We start from the raw sequence: 20,965 nt of genomic DNA on the forward strand, positions 1-20,965 counted from the left end.
AATAACTTCAGCTATTGAAAAACAATTACCTCCTTAGAAATTATTTCAGAAAATATTGCTCTTATTTTTCTCATCCTGTTTCCTTTAGAAGCATTTGAGAGGGAGAGGCTCTTGGGGGAGTAGGATAAATAGTAACCCGTGATTCTTGATTTTAAAAAACTTTTTATCTTACTTAGTTTTTCTAAGTCCTTGAGGAATTTGTATTTTCTTATTCTTAGGTGATTGTTTGCTCTGCTACTTTGCATTCTTTTGATGTAAAGAAACTCTCTGAGAAAATAATGCATTTTCCCACATGGGTTGATTTAAAAGGAGAAGATTCTGTTCCAGATACTGTACACCATGTTGTTGTCCCAGTGAATCCCAAAACTGACAGACTCTGGGAAAGGCTAGGAAAAAACCACATTAGAGTAAGTACTTTATAATATTAGTATTTGTATAGAATAAAGCAACTTATAAATTAGCTAGCCTTGGACTCTTTAGTGCTGCTTAAGCCAATCAGATTTTGTACCAAAGAAGAGAAGTTCAAGACATTAAGTGTAAAGCTTAGGCCTTTGAAAAGGCACTAAATAAATGATAAAGTAATAAATGTCATCCTTTATATTTCTCTGTATATAAAATTACTTTTGTGGGCTGGGATTGTGGCTCAGCGGTAGAGTGCTCGCCTAGCACGGGCGGGACCCGGGTTCGATCCTCAGCACCACATAAAAAATAAAGGCCTTGTGTTGTGTCCATCTACACCTAAAAAATAAATATAAAAAAAAAAAAAGAGGTAAGACCTTGGTCTTTCCTTTTGTGATCCACTTCTTTAATAAAATTTTTATAAAAAGATCACATATACCTAATTTTATCAGTTATATGTAATGACTTCCATTTTTGTAAAATTTTAATAGGACCTTCATTATGTCCTCTTGATGTGTCTTATTTTCCTAAAAATCAATTTCATGTGCCCATCTTTTAATTTTCTCTACTGTTATTGTGTTTATCTTGATATAACAAGGACATACTTATTACAAGTGCACAAGAATCTGAAAAACACATTTGCATTTTTATTATTACATTTAAAATTGATTGGCTTAGACCTATAGTTAATGAAGTGTTTTCTGAATCTGAAGAATAATTTTGCCTATACAGTATAGAGATATATGTATGTCTGAGATACAATCTAAAGACAAATACAGTTCAGTTCTCCCTTTAAAAAAAAACAAACCTATTCTAAATATTTCCCATCTCTGTTTTTATTCCTTGCTTTTGATAGACTGATGATGTACATGCAAAAGATAATACAAGACCTGGTGCTAACAGTCCAGGTAAGTTGAAAGAATCAATAAAATGTGATAAAAGATTTTTAAAATGAATTGGTTTTCTATCAAATTGATATCCTGTCTATTCTTATGAAGGATGTGAGGTTACCTACAAAATTAGAACAGGAAATTTAAAAATAAAAGCAACAATATTAATAAAGAAATGGGAAAGAAGCTAATACTAGTCAACTTAGAGAAATATTAATCACTGAATGTGGCTATTAGTCTCCTGGCATCTAAGTCACACATATTTGGATTATAGGATTCCCATCCATCTTAGAAAACCAGCAGAGTTCTCTGGAGATAGATTTTATATTGGCCCAGAAGCTGCAGAAGAAATATCATATCTGGGATACTGGGTAATAAAGATATCTTTAGCTACAACTGTGATAGAAGAATGATCTAATTTTGATTATTTATTAATTGATTTATTTTTTTATGGTAAAGTATACATTATATGAAATTTACGATTTTAACTATTTTGGGTGCATGGTTCAGTGACATTAAGCACATTTATATTGTACAGCCATCACCACCATCCATCTTGAGAACTTTTCCATATTCCCAAAGTGAAACTCTGTACCCTTTAAATATTATCAGTTTCTAAAAAGCCTAACATTAAATCTCAACTTGATGCAGAGCTGAAACATTTAGTTTTTCATATAATATTTCAAAAATTTATGAAAGCACATCAGGGTATATGGATGGTACTGAAACCTTAAAGAACATCTCAAACCCATGCATACCTGACATCAGGTGTCTGTAGTGGATCATGGCCAGGCATCAGACTGCATTGACTTCTAACTTGAGTTCACTTCCAGGTTTGTAACATGTAAAGGTGAATTATCTGAAATTGTGATTAAAGAGATTTACTCTGAGCTCAGTTTTATGTACAACTCCAAATTTGCATGATATATGCCCAGTTATTCCTGCCTGTTTGAGAGGACCAGTGACACCACTAATATAGCATGATATCATTCTATTATTTGGGAATACATTTTATAAAATTCCAATTTTTACTCTTTCCTGTATTTTCCTTGTAAAAATTTTGCAAAGTTTATACTACAATTAGAGATGACCAGTGAGGCCATAAAAATAGATTGGGCCATTTAATTAAAATCTTGTATTAGACAGTTGAGGAGTAAAAACTACGTAGCACAACTTCACACTGAAAAAGAAATTTGGAGAATGGTATCTAAGAAATTAGTAACTATGTTTGATGTTATGGTTTTTATTACATAGAGTGAATATGAACTTCCTGTTATTAAGGTTGGTTTAGAAAGCATATTCATCATCTTTAAGAAGGGTTAAAATAATTGAATAAACATTTATGAAGCATTTAGAGAAGTTAATGCAGGGCAGATTATGACTAGTTCTCCGTGGAAGGTAGGAACAAAGTTGTGGTGTGAGCATATATTTCTGTTAATGTGTGAGTGTATGTGTGTGGTGTACGTTTGTTTCCTCATAAAAGGTATGATTAGGGCTGTTTGTGTACCCTATAAAGTAGCATTAAAAGTATTAAACAAAAATAAATGAATGAATGGATTTACTATTTCACTTCTAATATTTTTGTTGTGATGATATTCAAGAGATGTGGTCTGAAGCTATTAAAATCCTGAAGGGGGAGTATGCTGTCCGAGCAATCAAGGAACACAAGATGGATCAAGCAATTATCTTCTGTAGAACCAAAATTGACTGTGATAATTTGGAGCAGTATTTTATGCAGCAGGGAGGAGGTAATATTTCCTCACTTGAAATAAGTTGTTTATTTCCTCATTTAATAGCTTAGTAGTTTCGATCATGCAATCTAGAACACATGCACAGAATTTAGAACAGTGATGGTACATTTTATCTGTGTTTTTCCAGGACTTTTCCCTATGATAAGTCCTAGGAAGAACAATCAGAGAATTTTCCAAATGGGTACCTCTTCTTTATAAGGAACTTGAATCACCTAAGGCCCTTGTATCAAGAGGAGTGTACAGTGACTGATTAATATTAAAATTTGAAGTGTAATCACTAAAATAATAAAGTGTATATCTTCTAAACTTGGAAAAGGTGAATGTGCATAAAACCTTCCAAGCAAAACTAAGAAAGGAAAAGGAGAAATATGAAAAAAAGGATGGCTAGAAATTACAGAGTAAGATCAATCGTGGAAAAAAATGTAAATACATGAGTAAAAACTCTATTGGTGGACTAAAATATTTTGCTAAAAAGAATAGAATATTAAATTGGATGAAACTTGGTTGTATGCTGTTTAACACTTAGTTTTGGCAAGGACTGGGAGCAACTGAAGTACTCTTACATTGTTTGTGAGACTATTAATGGTATAACCACATTTGAAAAAGTCCTTCAGTCTTTTGTAAAATTAAACATTGCTATCTTATGGATTAGCAATTTACTTCTAAGCATTTACCCAAGACAGGTGGAAATACATATTAATAAACTATGTATAAGAATGATTATAGCAGTTTTAATCGTCTGAAACTGAAAACACACTAAAAGCAATTAAAATGGAATGCAGTACTAGTAGACACAGTATGATTGGATTTCAGAATCATGATTAATGAAGGAATTCTTACATAAAAGAGTATTTATAAATCAACTTATGTGAAATTTGGGAATAGTCAAAATGAATCCATTGTGAAAGAAAAATTAGAGCAATGGTTGCCCACAGGAGGGTGGGAGCAGAGGTTGAGAAAGAACATGAGAAGCATGGTGTTGATATTTTCTATCTTGTTGAGAATCTGTTAAAGGTAAGACTTGGATATTTCTTTGTGTGAGTTTTACCTCAAAAGGAAAAAACTAAAGTGAATACTAAAGTAGTTAATGTACCCATACTGAACTGTATACTTAGTCTAATTTACATTGAAATGTGTCAGAAATGTAAAGATGAGTTGATGAAAGGTTAGAAGTTGGACAGATATGTCTATTTCTCCTGCAGATTGGGAAGGGTAGCTTAAAATGTTCTTAAAAGCAAATCAATTTTAATGCTTCATGGAGTTTAAATTTAATGGCATTTTGCCTGTGACAGAAATTGTGTTAATCGTGGTTTATGGCAAGTTGGGGTGTAGATTTTCATAGAATTACATGGTAATATCGAAGTCTGAATTTTATTGATTTGTCAACATAGTCTTAGGCTATATTTTCCAAGGTCAAATGGTATGTGTTTTTCACCAGGACCTGATAAAAAAGGACACCAGTTCTCATGTGTTTGTCTTCATGGTGATAGAAAGCCTCATGAGAGAAAGCAAAACCTTGAACGATTTAAGGTAATTAATGTTTAGTGGTTATCTATATTTTCTTAATATTTAAGAGGGGACTGATTCTAGATTTAATCAGTGCCAGTTAATATTATTAAAGCAGTTCTTGTCTGATGTATCTTTATCATGGTGATTAGTCATCTTTGACACACAACTGATAAATTTCATGTTCTCTGCCAGCATAATACTACTATAATAAGAATTTTCAATTTAAGAAAGTTTTCATTAAATTCTTCCAGGAAGATATGTTTAGAAGTATCATTGGGTAAGTGATGAAGCCTGTTTTAAAAATGTTAGTAATGATACTTGTAGAGAACATAATTTGTAGATTAGTTGAAGTATTACAGTATAGTTTTATAGAATTAAATATATTTGTTTTGGTATTGTTTAGGGTTTTCAGTTGTGCTTATAGCATGCAAATGGGCTATAGCGCTTTTGTGGCAGGGCTCTAGCCATTAGAATTGAAAGATCAGTAATTACTGCTTACAAACATTCTTCATTTACCAGTGTGTTATCCCTGTGTACAGTAATTACTTTCCTGTAGTGAGAAAAGGTGAAAGCACTGGGCCTAGGAGTGTTGGGTTTTATTTCCATGCCCAGCATGATTAGACGTGGGTGTTAAAACCTGTTGCCTGGCCTTATTTCAGCATGTGTGCCACCTTTGTCCCTCCTAGGGATTGTGCTAGATCAAGTGTCGGTACACTGCACTCTTCTTCCCTTCTCTAAATCTCTTCTTTTTGTTTTCCTTTGGTACCAGGGATTGCTTACCCACTGAGGCACATCCTCAGTCCTTTTTATTTTTTATTTTGAGATGGGTTCTCACTAAATTGCTTAGGGCCTCGTTAAGTTACTGAAGCTGGCTTTGAACCTGTGATCCTTCTGCCCCAGTATCCTGAGCTGCTGGGATTAAAGGTGTGCACCACCATGCCTGGCTTCCTTCTCTAAATCTCTTAATTTTGCCAGGCATAAGTGACATTCAGCAGATAATTTGTATTTTGTTGGTGAGTTCTGGGGGCCCACTCCCTATTTTCTTCTCTGTAGGATTTCATCTCCTATCACAAAAAGTGAAACTTTAAGATAATATATCTAGTAGTCTGGATTTATTTTATTTTTTATTTGTGCATTATAATTATATATAGTAGTGTGATTCATTGTTACATATTTTAACATGCACATGCTATTACCATAATTTGTTTAGTTAGTATCATTCCTCAGTATTTTCCTTTTCCCTCCCCTTCTTTCTGGATGGATCAATTGAGTTTTTTGTACTGGGGACTGAACCCAGGAGCACTGTTACATCCCCATACTTTTTTATTTTTGAGATGGGGTCTCACTGAGTTGCTTAGGGCCTCACTACATTGCTGAGTCTGGCCTCAAATTTGCCATTGTCCTCCCTCAGCCTCCTCAGTTGCTGGGATTATAGGCATGTACCACCATGCCCAGCTAGATTTATAATACAGAAGTAAAGACAAATCTTATGTATATACATTTTACAAAAAACTGCAAGACTTGCTCCAATACATTACGAGTATCTGAACCTCTATTCCCTAACGTGTAGTTAGTAGAGGTCTTATTTAGTGGATAGTATTTGCTTTTATCTTTTAGTGTATTTATTTACAGATTATTTTTTTCTCTCTATTCTCTTTAGAAAGGAGACGTGAGATTCTTGATTTGCACAGATGTAGCTGCTAGAGGAATTGATATCCATGGTGTTCCTTATGGTAAAAAGAAACTTTATGCCTACAGTTTAAATTTTATGAAATCTAAAGTTATTTAATATTTTGGAAAAATTTTAAAATTAATGGCAATTGGTAATAATTATTCTTATTTGTAGTTATAAATGTCACCCTGCCTGATGAAAAGCAAAACTATGTACACCGAATTGGCAGAGTAGGCAGAGCTGAAAGGTACTGCTATAATCCCCAACCCCCCCCCCCCCCCCCTTTTAAGTGCCTATGCTTTAGGAATAAAGTCTAAAAAACTCTTTAAAAATCTTTCAGGATGGGTCTGGCCATTTCCCTGGTGGCAACAGAAAAAGAAAAGGTAATCTCTTCAGTGCTCTGTTATCCTCATGTGTGAGTTGTGATTTCATATGTTGGAAATAAAAGCAGTTTGGGTTTCTATTTAGAATGGATTTAGTTGCAAATGGAATATAAATGAACTTTTTATGGCATTTTTATATTCACTGAATAGACAAATAATAAGATGAGAGTTAGATAGGAAAAATGCAAAATATGATTTTCCCTAATAGCCTTAATGTAATTATTTTAACCAAAAAGTATGTAAACACTCTGGCATGGTGCCATAAAACACTTTGGGAAATTATGTAACTTTGTTTTGATATAATTTCAAATTTATAGAAAAGTTGTAATTATAAGGTACTCCCATGTACATCTCCTGCTCAAATTCACTAGTTGTACATTAGCTTTATTGTTTTCTTTGAGAAAATGTACCTTTTTTGATATAATCTTGATACAGCATTCCCTAGTATTTTTTCACCCTTGTTTTATCTGAGAATTTAGCTACATTCATTTAGGAAAATTTTTTTCTCAAAAGACTCAGGTATATTTAATTAATGGATTGCACTAGTAATTGGATGGCAGACAATCTATTTTTCCAGTGCCTTAAGAAAATTTTCAAAAAGAGGTTTAGAGTAAAATATTTAGCATGTTTCTATGTCTGTATATATTCATGTTTTTTTCTTTATTGTAGGTTTGGTACCATGTATGTAGCAATCGTGGAAAAGGGTGTTACAATACGAGACTCAAGGAAGATGGTGGCTGTACCATTTGGTACAATGAGATGCAGGTGAGGCTTTGGACGATACTCACAGAAAGCTTACTAAAGTTGGTAAAATAGACTACATTTATCCAGAAAAGCTGTAGCTCAGCTTTTATTTGTCAGTTATAAGGAAGAGTAGTGAGAGGTTGGTTGTATTGGTAGTAGTTGGTAAATCATAATTATGAGCCCATCTCTTCAGAAGTCTAATTTCCATTGATAGCAAGCATTTTAGCTTTCCCAGTTTTATTTAATGCTGTTAAAATTTAAGTCTGTAAGAGTAAAGATTCTATTTGGAAATATTTTAATTTTCTCTTCCTTCTTAGCTTCTCTCTGAGATAGAAGAACACCTGAACTGCACCATTTCTCAGGTTGAGCCGGATATCAAGGTTCCAGTGGATGAATTTGATGGAAAAGTTACTTATGGTCAAAAGAGGGCTGCTGGTGGTAAGCTTTGAATTACTCTAAAGTCTTTTCTAATGTGGGTGAGCCCTTTTTGAACTTCAGTTTATGAAGAGAATAATTTCAGCTCATTATGTTAAGAGTAGGTTATCAGCATTCCCTCCTTAGCACTTTGTCTACACTTGTCTTGCAGCATTTTTCTATTGTGTGGGCTATATGTGAATGGGGAACAGCAGCTCTAGCTATTTCTTTTGCAGTGTTAATGTCATAAGAATACTTGAACTTTTTATGGAATTAATAGGAAACAACAGTATAATATGTGATTTTGCACAAAGAAACAGTTGCCTTTAACTTAAGTAGTTTCACTATTCTCTTTGCATGGAATGCCCTTCACTAGCTTGTAGCTGAAAACTTGAGTCAGGCTAACCGAGTGGTTTGTAAACCAAGGGAGTGGAGGCCAAGGGTGTCCGGTGGCTGTTAGCGAGGCCTAATCCTTTATTTATATCGAAATAATTGATTTGACATTTTAAAACCTGAATGTTCTGGAGTTAACATGCCAAGTAATACATTTTTAGTGATAGAAGTGATGTTTAAAGCAATAGAATTGAGCCAAAGTATTGCCAACAAGTCTTTCAAGCATGCGTTTACATTGCTTTCTGATTTTTGTGTGTGATGCAGGTGGAAACTATAAAGGCCATGTGGATATTTTGGCACCTACCGTTCAAGAGTTGGCTGCCCTTGAAAAGGAGGCACAGACATCTTTCCTGCATCTTGGCTATCTTCCTAACCAGCTGTTCAGAACCTTCTGATTTTCATGTGTACTGAATAAGATTTGAATACTAAGTCAGTAGTCTTAAAACTGTAAAACAGTTGTACTGCTTCCAAGTAGCAGTATATATAGTAACTTAAGCTATTAATGCTAACTCTTGCATGTCAAGAAACATTAGTCTTAGGAATTCTTCATAAAATGGCAACCTAATGACAATAAAAATTTGACCACTATATTTTCATGAAGGTTTGCGTCTTATTTTAAAGTTATATTGATTCCCCCCCCCCCTTTTAAAGTATGCTGCAGGCTTATGCATTAAGTTTATGGATATGTGAATTTGGCCAAAGATCATATGAAACTACTAGCAGATGTCCTAAGAATAAGGTCTTTCACTGGGAGTGGTCCTGATGGAGATGATCTTCAGATGGTTAAGGCTGTCTGGGTGCAAGTTCAGCAGGAGGAGAGTTGTGATGTGAAAGAAAACGGGGTGATACCAAGGTGGAAGGAGGACAGCCCAGTTAGTTTGGAAACCTGGAGGATCCTGGGGGTTAGAAGAAGTTCGGTGTCTGTGAAGATGTATCTGAAGGATTACCTTCCTTTTAAGAACCTTTTTTTCCAGATGATATGTACCCCGGAAAATAAAACTAATATGCTAACCCTCTACTATGTCTTAAAATTAATCTCAGTTCTTTGGAATTACTTCCTTAAACTTTGTTTCTTGCCTAAAATGCCATAGGGAAAGAAATTTAAATACATACATTTGAATTGTTCTTTTGTGCTGAGTGTGTATTGTCACTGGGGATTGAGCTCCCAGCCTGCTAGCTATATTCCTAGTCTTAGTTTATAAAGGGGTTTTGGGTTTTGAGGAGGCTACTACTCTTGCCTTACTGTTTCCTCAAGAACACAGGCTGTTGTAATTTCTCATATGATGTTTTTTGAATCTTTTAGTACTGAAATATTTTTTCACTCAAGCAAAATCTTGAGTGAAACTCAATATATAAATAGATGAAGGCTCTATTGGGAAAATCATTACCTGGTAAATCGAGCTCAGAGCCTGTGAGAAGTGATTTGAGAATACCATTCTGTCGCTTAATCTGTGGACCACTTTCTTTGGAGATATCTTAGAACTACTATAACACATCTCACAGCTATATACCAACAGCTCTTTGCAGTGCTTACCTCATTAATCACTGCTTTAGAAATGGATTTTTAACAGACATACAACAACAAAGAAAAGGTTGAAGTTCACATTGCTTAAATATCAGAACTGAAAGAATCTTTCTGATCATCCTTTTCATTTCCTTGTTTTATTGGCGCAAGAATTGGGTTTAGAGAAATGCATGTTCATATGGTCTGGTTTTTGGAACTGGAAACAGAATTTGGGTTTCCTAGTTTCAACGTTTATCTTCATATGCCACCATTGGAAGATGATTCTCAAGTCTGAATGGGCAATCCAGAGAGGAGTGTTCTGAGAGAACTGGTGGTATGAAGAAGGTTGTTGAGTTTGCCTTTGTCAGATTGCCGTCCAGCTGGAAACACCCAGGGAACAACTTTCACACAAGGAATCCACACGTAATCAGATCAGAAGAGGGGTTGTATGGAGCCCTGTCTTCTTTCTTTCCACCCATGTCACCATGAATTCTTCTCTTTACTCTTAGTCCTGCTTCATATGTTAATTCTTTCTGGTCTCTGCATTGATGCTAAGGATGCAAATAATTGTTCAAGTCTGGTTAAGATGTGGTCACTGAGCCTGAGAGATGTCGATTGTCTCCCTTTTTCCTTTAAGTATAGGAACTTCCTGGGTTTTAGTTGGGAATACCTTTCTGAGGATCTGGTCAGTGGTATATGAGTTGAAGTGATGTGTACAACTTCTAGGCCTCATCCCTCAACTTGCCCTTTCCTTCCTCCTACACACTGGAACTTAAGTGATGTCAGCCAATTACCACTAGTAGAAGTGTGTCCTACTTGGGGAATGAGAGAGCAGTAAGACAGAAGGGACCTGACTGACCTTGGGGAAGAGAGCTGCCCACCCTCTTGGACTGCCTTTTACAATAATTTGGTCTGATCTGAGTTGCTGCATGTTAGGTCTCTGTTAGAGAACTTTAGCTTCAGCCCCAACTAATACAGAGCATTAGAGGCCCTCAAAATCTGGAAAATGTTTAATGTTAACTTTGAGGTGGTGTTATTTCTAACTCATAGCTTCAGCTTTGTTCCTTCTACAGTGCAAAAACTAATAAATGTACCCACAGTCGGAGCTGGGGTTGTGGCTCAGTGGTAGTGCGCTCCCCTAGCACGTGCGAGGTACTGAGTTCAATCCTCAGCACCACATAAAAATAAATAAATTAAATAAAGGTATTGTTTCCAACTACAACTTAAGAAAAAAAGAAAAATGACCTCACAAGTTTGGTGTCTGTCTCCTCTCTAGGCAGAAACACAGAGGCTCACTCCATCTTCAACATATGCTAACCTGGCCTATGGCCTTGGGAGCCTTGGCACAATCCTTCTGCTCACCTACCTAGTCTTTCATTTGCTCTTTATTCAGGCTTTGACTGCTAGAGTTATACTCTCACAGTGACTAAAGTGGCTTTAAGTTTAGGGATTTTTTTTGTGGTGATGGGAAGGCTATTTCTAATGTGTTCTGCTCTAACTCAGATTTACTTCTTCCCTGTATTGCTAATCTGGAAGATACTTTGAGCTCCTTATGAAACAGCCTTCCTTGAGAGAGCATAGAAAAACTAATTCAAAGACAACTGCTTTTATAGCTTAGGGATTTTGCTTTAAGAAAACAGATTCTAGGGGCTGGGGTTGTAACTCAGTGGTAGAGTGCTTGCCTAGCACATGTGAGGCTCTGGATTCAATCCTCAGCACCACATATAAATAAATAAAGTCATTGTGTCCATCTACAACTAAAACTATAAAAAAAGAAAACATATTTTAAAGGATTCGAATTAATGGCCTTAAATTTAACATTGCCAAAACCTTTCTATACCTTATCCTTAACATTCCTTTTCCTGTTATAAACAGAAATGTGGAAACTTCAAATTAGAGTAATTCCCATCCCTCCCTACTTTTTATTAATTATTATTTTGTTTTGGGGGGGGGTGGATTCTGGGGATTGAACCAGAGTTGCTGTACCACTGAACTACATCCCCAACCCTGTGTATTTTTTATTTTGAGACAGGGGTCTTGCCAAGTTCCCCAGGCTAGCCTCAAACTTGTGATCCTCCTGCTTCATTTTCTTAAGTAGCTGGGATTATAGGCATGCGCCACTGTGCCTGGCCCTTCCTACTTTTTATTTAATTTTCACTATCAGTAACTACTTTCTCAGTAGTTACTGCTAACATTTTGGATTGTTTCTGTTTGGGGTAAATGTTTTGGTATATGGTTTATATCATATTACATATGTAATTTTGTATCTTCATTTAACATAAGTATTTCTTGCAATGGCTGCATGATCCATTGATGGTGCTGTGCTTTATGCCCATTGCACTCCTAGTGGTCATGAGCATTGAAGTGAATTGAAAAGGATTTTCAGGATATTCAGCCTGCATTTGAATCTGGCTGTAACCCACACTAGCAGTATGACAGAAGGTGAGGTTGTTGGCCAGCTAAGCTTTGGTTTCTTTATGAAGATGGTGAAAATAATTTGCATTATTCAGCATTATGTTAAGTATTCAACAAAATGAAGAGAGCTACTCATCCATATTTTATAGTATTTACACTCCTTACTTTTTTCCTGTGTTACACATAGTATTGCAGTGACTATCTTCTGTCTTACGGATTGCTTTTTAAATTTGAATCCTAGAAATTGTATTGTTAAACAGAGAGGTAGCAACATTTTTCAGAGTCCATACTGATTCCTTTCTGAAAGGGTTGTGTTGATTGACATTCACACTAACAATATATGAAGAATTCTGTACAATTTACAAATTGAATTGTAACTTGTTGCATTCATATGGCGTGTGAATTAGTGCTGGCAGATGGAGGTCGTCTCACATCTTACATAGACTGCTTACCATGTGACTCCCCCAGCCCTCCATTATGGGTATCCCCTCCACCATATTACATTACAAACCAGAACCCAGACTTGTTTTAAATAAGGTCGCAGCCATCTTTCTTTCTTTATTTTTTTCCATTTCTTTCTTTTTCTTTCTTTTTTTTTGGTAGAAATGCGTGTGATAATGACTCAGAACTGCCCAGATTAAAAGACTTGGTTCCCAGCCAGTTCTAAATGGGCAAAACCATTTAATCATATTCCTTGCCTTATTCTAACTTAGAAAGGAACTATGCACTTCGTTGAAGTTTGAGATATGTGAAATATGGGAAATGTACAGGTAAATGCAAACAAAATTTGGGGCAGGCTGCCTTCCACTAGTCTTTTGCCTGTTGATTGTTTCTAAAGTAGTACCAGGGATTTTTTCCAAGTGACTGTATTTAGGGGGAAAAAGGAATATTTGTTAGAAGGGAAAAAATGTAGTGGAACAGGAAGGAAAGGGAGGGATACTATTTTGCTGCTCCAAAGTAATTGATAGAGGATTCCTTTAAAGGGAGGAGTGGAGGGAAATTTTTGCTGTTGTTTTCCATTCTATTGCTTTAAATAATTACCTTTCATTAAAGTCATCTATTACTCTGGTTTTTCTGGCAGATATTCTACTCTTTCTGGTCAAAAGTATTGAGGGGAATTTGAAAGAACTTGTAGTGAGGGAGGCCTGGATTTGATCCCAACAATAGTTACTGACTTCCCTTTAGCTCAACCACATGCAGATGTTGTTAGGTCTAAGATGGGACCTAGAAATCTGCATTTTAACAAACTCCTCAGATGATTGTACATAGAAGAGAGACAGTGAACCACAGTTTGAGAAACACTGGGAGAAATGGCTCTTACAGCTTTTGTTCTCACTGCAGTCTTTTAAGACTGGGCCAAGAGGATTCCAAAGGATACCTGAGAGGACTTGCTATACTAGAGTCCTATCTCTTCTTGGTCCACTGACTTTGCACCAGGGATATTTACCTCAGTTTTCGCTCCTTGGGTTGGTGATTCTTAACCCCAGCTGCACATTAGGATCACTTAGGAACCTGAAGGAAAAATTCCATTGTCGGCACTTCTCCAGCTTTACCTTGTTTAGCTCTCGAGTAGACCTTGAGTTCCCCAGGTGATGCCAATGTGCTACCAGGGTTGAGAGCAACTGCCTTAAATGGAACCTGACTGTAGACATTTCTTGGTCCTTTTTCAGGTCATTGTGTGTCCTCTGCATACCCAGGCTGATGTGTATTTTTTTAAAATTTTCTCTAATTTGTGATACATGATAGCAGGATGCATTTCAATTCATAGTACACATATAGAGCACAGTTTTTCATGTCTCTGGTTGTTAACAAAGTAGAATCTTCATACATGTACTTAGGGTAATGATGTCCATCTCATTCCACCATCTTTCCTACCCCCATGTTTCCTCCCTTCCCCTTCCTCCCCTTTGCTTTATCTAAAGTTTCTCCATTCCTCCCATGCTCCTTGCCTCCCCCACCCCCATTATGGATCAGTATCCACATATCAGAGAAAACATTTGGCCTTTGGTCTTTGGGGATCAGCTTACTTCACTTAGCATAATATTCTCCAACTGCATCCATTTACCCGCAGATGCCATGATTTTATTCTGTTTTAATGCTGAGTAATATTCCATTATGTGTATATACCAGTTTCTTTATCCGTCCATCTCCTGAAGGGCATCTAGGTTGGTTCCACAGTTTAGCTATTGTGAATTGTGCTGCTATAAACATTGATGTGGCTGTGTCACTGTTTTTAAGTCCTTTGGGTATAAACTGAGGAGTGGGATAGCTGGGTCAAATGGTGGTTCCATTCCCAGTTTTCCAAGGAATCTCCATACTGCTTTCCATACTGGTTGCATCAATTTTCAGTCCCACCCTCAATGTATGAGTGTGCCTTTTCTCCCACATCCTTGTGAACACTTGTTGTTGTTTATATTCTTAATAGCTGCCATTTCTGACTGGAGTCAACAAATATATGAAAAAATGTTCAACATCCTTAGCAATTAGAGAAGTGCAAATCAGGCTGATGCATCTTAAGGTTAAATATATTTTAGACTCAAGCTGGAACCCTTGCATTATGCAGTGGAGTTTATTTTAGAGGGAAACTTAGATAAAAATGTCACTTGATATATATCATTTTGAGAAATTATTATTTTAAAATAACTTGTTGCTAGATGAGTTTAATTCTCTACTTCTAAAGAGTTACTTTGGAGATTTAGACAAGTCTTTTAAAGATGCTGCAATTTTCTAAAACCCATTTGGCCTTAAATCCCTCTTTTTTTCCTTCTGTTTTAGACCTTGCCACTTTAAAATTTAGAGCGTTGCCTTTGCTTTGGACAGTCAGTGATAGGCTGTGGAAATCAGTTTCCACCCAATATTTTAATTCATACCTCGTCCCCAGCTCAGTAGTTCACTCTATTCATATGAAGAGGCTCTGATTGTTTAGCTATGTATTTCCTTAAATTGAATCCGAATTAAAGGATCAGTGGTTGCCTGCCAGGGTAGGACTTTGAGGAAGCCAGGAGATGCATCTCTAGAGACAGGGTCAGTTGAATATCAGAGCAATGATGTTGTTAATGAGTTGAGTTTTTCCCTTTCCACACTAATGCCAGGGATACCTGCAAATGTTGGCTGAACAATGTTAATCACCAGGTATCTAGGATGACTTGGGTATAAAGAGCTGAATTCTTTCTGCATTTAGACAGAGATAGCTTAGAGGATGTGGAAACTGGATAGGACCTGGTACCACTGGAAATTATTACTGGCAAGACAAGAAGGCTTTCTTGAGCTATCATCTAAAGCTCAGAAAAATGACAGGATTGGGGACAGTCAGATTTAGTGAGCACTCACTCCCGAGAATTCTTAAGACATATTTGGGTGAGAATTCCTAACCTACAGTCTCATAGGCTGGAAGTTTGAGATATTTTAGAGGCTAAGCAATTTAGAGACTTTGAATTGTAACCATATCGTTAGATACTGTTCGCTTAAAATATTGATATTAATTCTGTTGGTTGTAATAATAGACTGTCATGTGCTTCTATGCATAAATCATTTATGTTTTCCCACTATTATTGGCTCACAACCCAAGATCAAGAGAATACATTACTGCAAGATAACACGAATGTGGAGGGCCTACCCACACCAACTCTCAGATCTGAGGCTTGTCATTTGCCAGTGGAGTGCACCAGGTGGCGCCATTGTCACACCAGGAATACCCACAGAGAACTATCCACATGTCCTAGTGTATTTTTACCACTTGGGGTCACTTAAGGATTACCTGATTTCTTTTTTTCTCCCCATCTAAGCAAATCACAGATTCAAAGAAATTATTCCCCTTGACATTTGTCAGAGGCTCTGGTCTTTTTTTCCTGGATGCTGAAGGCCAAGAAATGTACATTAGGGTTTTTTTCACAAGTTGGCCCCACATGGTTCGTGCTCCTGTGGTTTCTCCTGTCACAAAGCACTTACTGGACCACCACCCCAGCTTTCTCCTGGGCCCAGCATTGGGACTTCTCTATAAAGAACTCCCATACATGTGAAAATTGCACTTATGCTAATTGCCATGCTCATTAACATCTGGAATGCTTTTTCTCAAGTCATTTCCTTTGATTCTGCCTGTCTCTGAAAGACCAGATTTGAATGAAATGAGGTAGAGTATTATGTTAACAAATCACTGACACCCACCAGTCTTCCTGTCACTTGCACAGCTGATCCTAGGAATTATAGCTTGCCCTTTGAGAGCATGCTGGAGATCTGCAGAATACCCCCACCCCACCGACTTGCCTGCCCATGGGTGGGGGTGAGGACAGGATGTGTGGGCCTAGACAGGGCGCCCAAACAATGGACCCAGTCACTTCAGATAGTAGCTCATGGCTACTTAATTGAAAATCCAAAATGATTGGACACTCCAAGTGACAGTCTTCCAGAATCTCCTTTCTGAGCAAGTGACTTCATGGAGTTGTAGATTAAGAGATGCCTGACTGGAAAAATGACCAGACATGATCTCTTTGTCCTTTGCCTTCTGCTTTTCTTCAAAGAATATTATCTGGAGGGTGAAAGCAGGATACTTGAGTCACTACTCAACATCAGCTTCTTCTGGAATAGCTTAAACCTACAACAGGAGCTCATTTAGCTTCTACCAGTTTGGAGTTATCACTAATTTGTGTCATCCCCCGTTCAAGGACCTGTGACGGGCCTTCATTGCCTTAATTAAATCCAAACTAACTTGCGCACTTAAGAACCTCTGAAATGTGTTCCCAGCCTTCCTATTCTTGTTTCCCATATTCCTCAATTCTTACCAAACCTGGTCTCCTCACTCCCTTCCATGTGTAATAATAATTGATAACATCTGTCACCCCCTACTGAGGATTAGGTCTTGTTTTGTTGCCTGTCCTAGCTGACCCCTCACTACAATCCCAGAAGCAAGTTCTGTCATTTTCATGTTTGTTTTACAGATGAGGAAGTGGAAGTACCGGGAGGGTAGTGATTTGCTAAAGAGCGCATGGAAGGGAGCAGTAGGGCCAGAATTTGAACCCAGGCCTTCTCCACAACTCCTGATTACTCTTGTGCAGCTGCTTCCCTTGTTTGTTAGGGTTCTGCCTGGCCTAAGGGACCTGAGTCACTTCTGTGCTAGCTTTGTGGGACATGAGAACTTTAAGCTTTGGAACACTAGCACGAACCAGACATTTTATAGTCTGTCTCATTGTAAGAGACAGTGCTGTCTTATCTGCAGGTAAGGTATTGTAGCCCAGAGAGGTTAAGTCCACGTCCCATAGGTTGAGTCTGCCAGGCCCCACATTATGGGCTTTCTTGCTCAGCTACTGTGACTCCAGGAAAACCTTACAGCACATTTGTCTTGGTCTTCTCTTATAATGCAGCTCTTCAATTAAAAACACAGTCTCATGATTCTTTAATTCCTCCCCTTTTCCAGGTGAATCCAAAGGACTCAAGTGAAGGGCTTCCTGGCTAGCTGTGCACAGTGGGCATACCACAAATATTACTAATTGTTTTATTTTTTATATGATGAGGAGAATCTTTCAACTTAGCTAACTAGAAGGAAAATTCAGAGGAGACTGAGACCCCAAACAGAAAGGCACTAGTGACTTTTAACCATGAGAAGGAAGTGTTATTCCATAGTCTCTTTCAGGGCAGAATGGGAGACCAGAACCACTTTCAGTGGGAAAATATAGCTTGCAGCTTATTCAGGAAAAACTTGACCAAAATCTGAGCATGATTTTGAGCATATGGGCCCAAAGCTTCAATTTGCTACGGCTGAGATTTCAGTGGTATGGGGACCGACACTTGCCCAGAAATATGTGAATTCATCACGGTTATTTTTTGCAGCATTAAAGTTGGCAAACTTCCAAGTCAAGAACTTTCTGCCTTTGCAGTTCTCAGTTATTTGGAGCTGGATGACTCACTTTGTGTAACATCCTCTTGTTTTCCTCCTTTTCCTCCCCTGGGCCCCTCCCACCTGAGAGAATGGGCAGGGAGGGTTATGAAACTCAAGCTGGCTTCTTTTCAGTTTTTGTTAACTTGACCTCCTCTTCTCTGCCCCCCCACCAGGCAGGTCACTCCTTCTTCCACATACCCCCAAACCTTTGCACTTTTTTTTATTTGGTGTTTATATTCTTATGTTTTATTTACCTGCTTGGATGTCAGTCTGGAGTGAGTAGAGTGTTGAGGGCAAGCCTTGTTTCAGTATTGATAAATGGGGCAGGGTCTGGCCTAGAGAGGGTGAGTTGGAAGAAAGGAAGCGAAGAAGGAAGGAAGGAAAGAGAGATGGATGATATAAGTGTTATAGAAAACCTCTATGAAGGGATTTGTTAGCTATTTTTGATTTTAGGGTAGGAAAAAGATAAAAAGTTAACTGCATATTCCTGAAAATTAGGCAGCAGAAGCAGATAGACTCAAGGTGTAAACTTTCTTTTTAAAAAGGGTTTGTGTTTTTCAGACTGAAGCAACTTTGGCATAACCCAGAACCACTTGGCTACTCTGGGAGGGAATCTGCCTCACCAGCACTGTCTTACACTGTGACTTCATTCAGAAACACAGTAACAACACCTGCCCTATGGCAGACTGTTTCTTGGTGCTTTGCATTTTTTTATCTTTTCTGGAAGACAAAAAGAATTATTTTCCTCTAAGAAAACTGAAGCTCAAAGGGGTGAGGTAACAATTAATAATAAGAACTGTAGACTTCAAGACCCCACTTTCAGTAATGTATTGAAACAACTAGTCAAAATCGACAAGAGAATAGGAGACTTGAACAACACTATAAACTGACTATACCCAACATTGATCTGTAGAATACCCAACTGTGGCACAATGAACATCCTTCCCAAGTTTACATGGAACATTCCCAGGATAGACCATATATTTATCCATAAAACAAGACTCAATACATTTAAAAGGATTGAAATCTGACTAAGTACAACATATTTTCCAGCTAATTTCCAGTGAAATTAGAAATAAATAACAGAAAAGGCTTGGGAAAATTCACAAATATGTGGAAATTAGTCTACTACTGAGCAACCAATGAGTCAAAGAAGAAATGACAAGGGAAATTAGAAAATACTTCAAGGTGAGTCAAAATGGAAACAGGATAATTTATGAGATGTGGGTAAAGTAGTGCTTAGAGGGAAATTTATAGCTGTGAGTTACTATATTAAAGAGGAAAAAAAGATGTCAGTAAGGTAACTTTCCACCTTAAAGGACCTGGGAGGAAAAAGAGACAACCCAAAGCAACCAGAAGGAAGGAAATAGGAAGATTAGAGTAGACGCTAACAGAGAATAGATACAAGTAGAAAAAAATCAGCAGAACCAAAGGTGGGTGTTTTGAGATTAATAAAGCTGGCAAACCTTTAGTTAGAAAGAAATGAGTTAACCTTCCCAGGTGACTTCAACAGTAAACGGCAGAGCCAAGATTGCGAAGTAGGATAGGCAGTTTCATGTCCAGACTCTGGTTGTGACTTTGTCTGCCCACCCAGACTCAGTGCTCAAAGGCTAGGAGCTTGTCACTCATCTGCACATCCCAGTGCTTTACTCTGAGCCTGGCACACGTGGGGGCTCCGGAAATGTTTGCTGAACTAAAAGGAAAAGTAAACCTCCCCCCACCCTTAGCAACCATCTGTGTGAGATGATAAATTATGCTTCCAATGCAGATCGAGCTGAATCGCACTATTTCTGATGAGAAAAGCTGAAAACAGCAAACTGCTTGTCCTTAAAAATAAACCCTTCAGCTTCAGAGATTTGGCCCAGAAATGAACCGTGTTATAGCTCAAGCCCTGAGATTGAGTTTATTACCCCGGAGCCAGGGGTGATGGAGTTTCTGGCTGCAGAGAAACTCGATCACTTTGACCTGGCCCCTGGGTGCAAACTGTGTGTCTGTCCACCCTGTCCCCCATCCTGGACCTGGAGACTGGATACCATTCTTGGCGAGGGCTGGACGCCCCCTCAGTGGGAACAGCTGATCCTAAAGAGGCCTCTTGTCTCTAAACTGATAGATAGATTAGGAAAAGGGTTCAGGGTCTGAACTCCATGTGGAGTCTGGCTTTCTGACATTTCATAAGGAGTTAAAATGTAAAGCATGTTGGCTTTAATTAAACCAAGTGCATCTTGATATGTCCTGAGAGGCTGGGAGGAGAAGGTGATCCCAGGTAGATTGGAGTGACATGGCCCCCTGTCCCAGGGGCAGGGGAGGAGACAGGCCTTCACAAATGCCACCTGCTTGGTCTCACAAGGTTCTGTGAGAGAGGCAAGTGTAAGTTTTTGCCCATTTTTCAGAAGATCTAGAAGAGGCCCCTAGAGGTTGCCCCAGGACTCCCGGCTGGTAAGGAGAGGAATCAGTATTTTGGACTCACGGCCTTCTGATCTCCTGCCTCCCAGGAGGCCACTTTTGAGTTTCCCATGAGGAGTGTGTGTGCGGTGCTGCCGTCTCGGGCTCTGCACATTCGTGTGTGGTTCTCCCTGGCTTGAATGCAACAGCTTCTTTCTTTCCTCTTTTTAATCTAAAGGTGACTCTTCTGGAAGCCTCAAATGTGGAATTGACCCTAAGTTGAAAAGAAGATCTTTTTAGGGCAAGAGCTTTGTTCTTGTGAATTTTCTGCCTCACCAACCATGGGGAATGTGAGCTGGGCAGGGGGGCAGTCTGTTAAAGAAGCCGGCCATTCATTTCAGGGCCAGGGGCTGTTGTGCAGGAGCAAAGCCTCCTCATTCTCTCGGCCTTTTGACCCACTCAGGCTCCATGGCACGAAGATGAGGAGGAACCACTCATCCCTCAGAGCCCTCCCACCTGCCACTGAGGAGCTTGATTATCAGGAAGGTGCTGGAATTAAAAATAAGGTGAGTTTTGATTCTACTTTAACAATCTCTATTTTCCTTCTTCCCTTTTATTTTTTTTTTATTGGTTGTTC

At 38.1% G+C, this 20,965-nt stretch overlaps 1 protein-coding gene across 1 annotated transcript in view; it reads left to right on the plus strand.

Annotated features, from left to right (window-relative positions):
• Ddx1 (DEAD-box helicase 1) overlaps nt 1-8,745 on the plus strand; it is a 36,879-nt gene extending 28,134 nt beyond the window's left edge. The window contains exons 17-26 of the mRNA XM_046441293.2: nt 219-407; nt 1,256-1,307; nt 2,891-3,037; nt 4,479-4,570; nt 6,210-6,282; nt 6,396-6,468; nt 6,562-6,604; nt 7,274-7,369; nt 7,666-7,786; nt 8,420-8,745. Of these exons, the coding sequence (XP_046297249.1) occupies nt 219-407; nt 1,256-1,307; nt 2,891-3,037; nt 4,479-4,570; nt 6,210-6,282; nt 6,396-6,468; nt 6,562-6,604; nt 7,274-7,369; nt 7,666-7,786; nt 8,420-8,550 (1,017 nt within the window). The 3' untranslated portion in view covers nt 8,551-8,745. The remainder of the gene's footprint in view (nt 1-218; nt 408-1,255; nt 1,308-2,890; nt 3,038-4,478; nt 4,571-6,209; nt 6,283-6,395; nt 6,469-6,561; nt 6,605-7,273; nt 7,370-7,665; nt 7,787-8,419) is intronic.
• The last annotated feature ends 12,220 nt before the right edge of the window (nt 8,746-20,965 follow it).

Source organism: Marmota monax, unplaced genomic scaffold, assembly GCF_021218885.2.
Source record: "Marmota monax isolate L192 unplaced genomic scaffold, Marmota_monax_Labrador192_F-V1.1 WCK01_AAM20220418_F8-fsc00010, whole genome shotgun sequence".
NCBI classification, from domain to species: Eukaryota; Metazoa; Chordata; class Mammalia; order Rodentia; family Sciuridae; genus Marmota; species Marmota monax.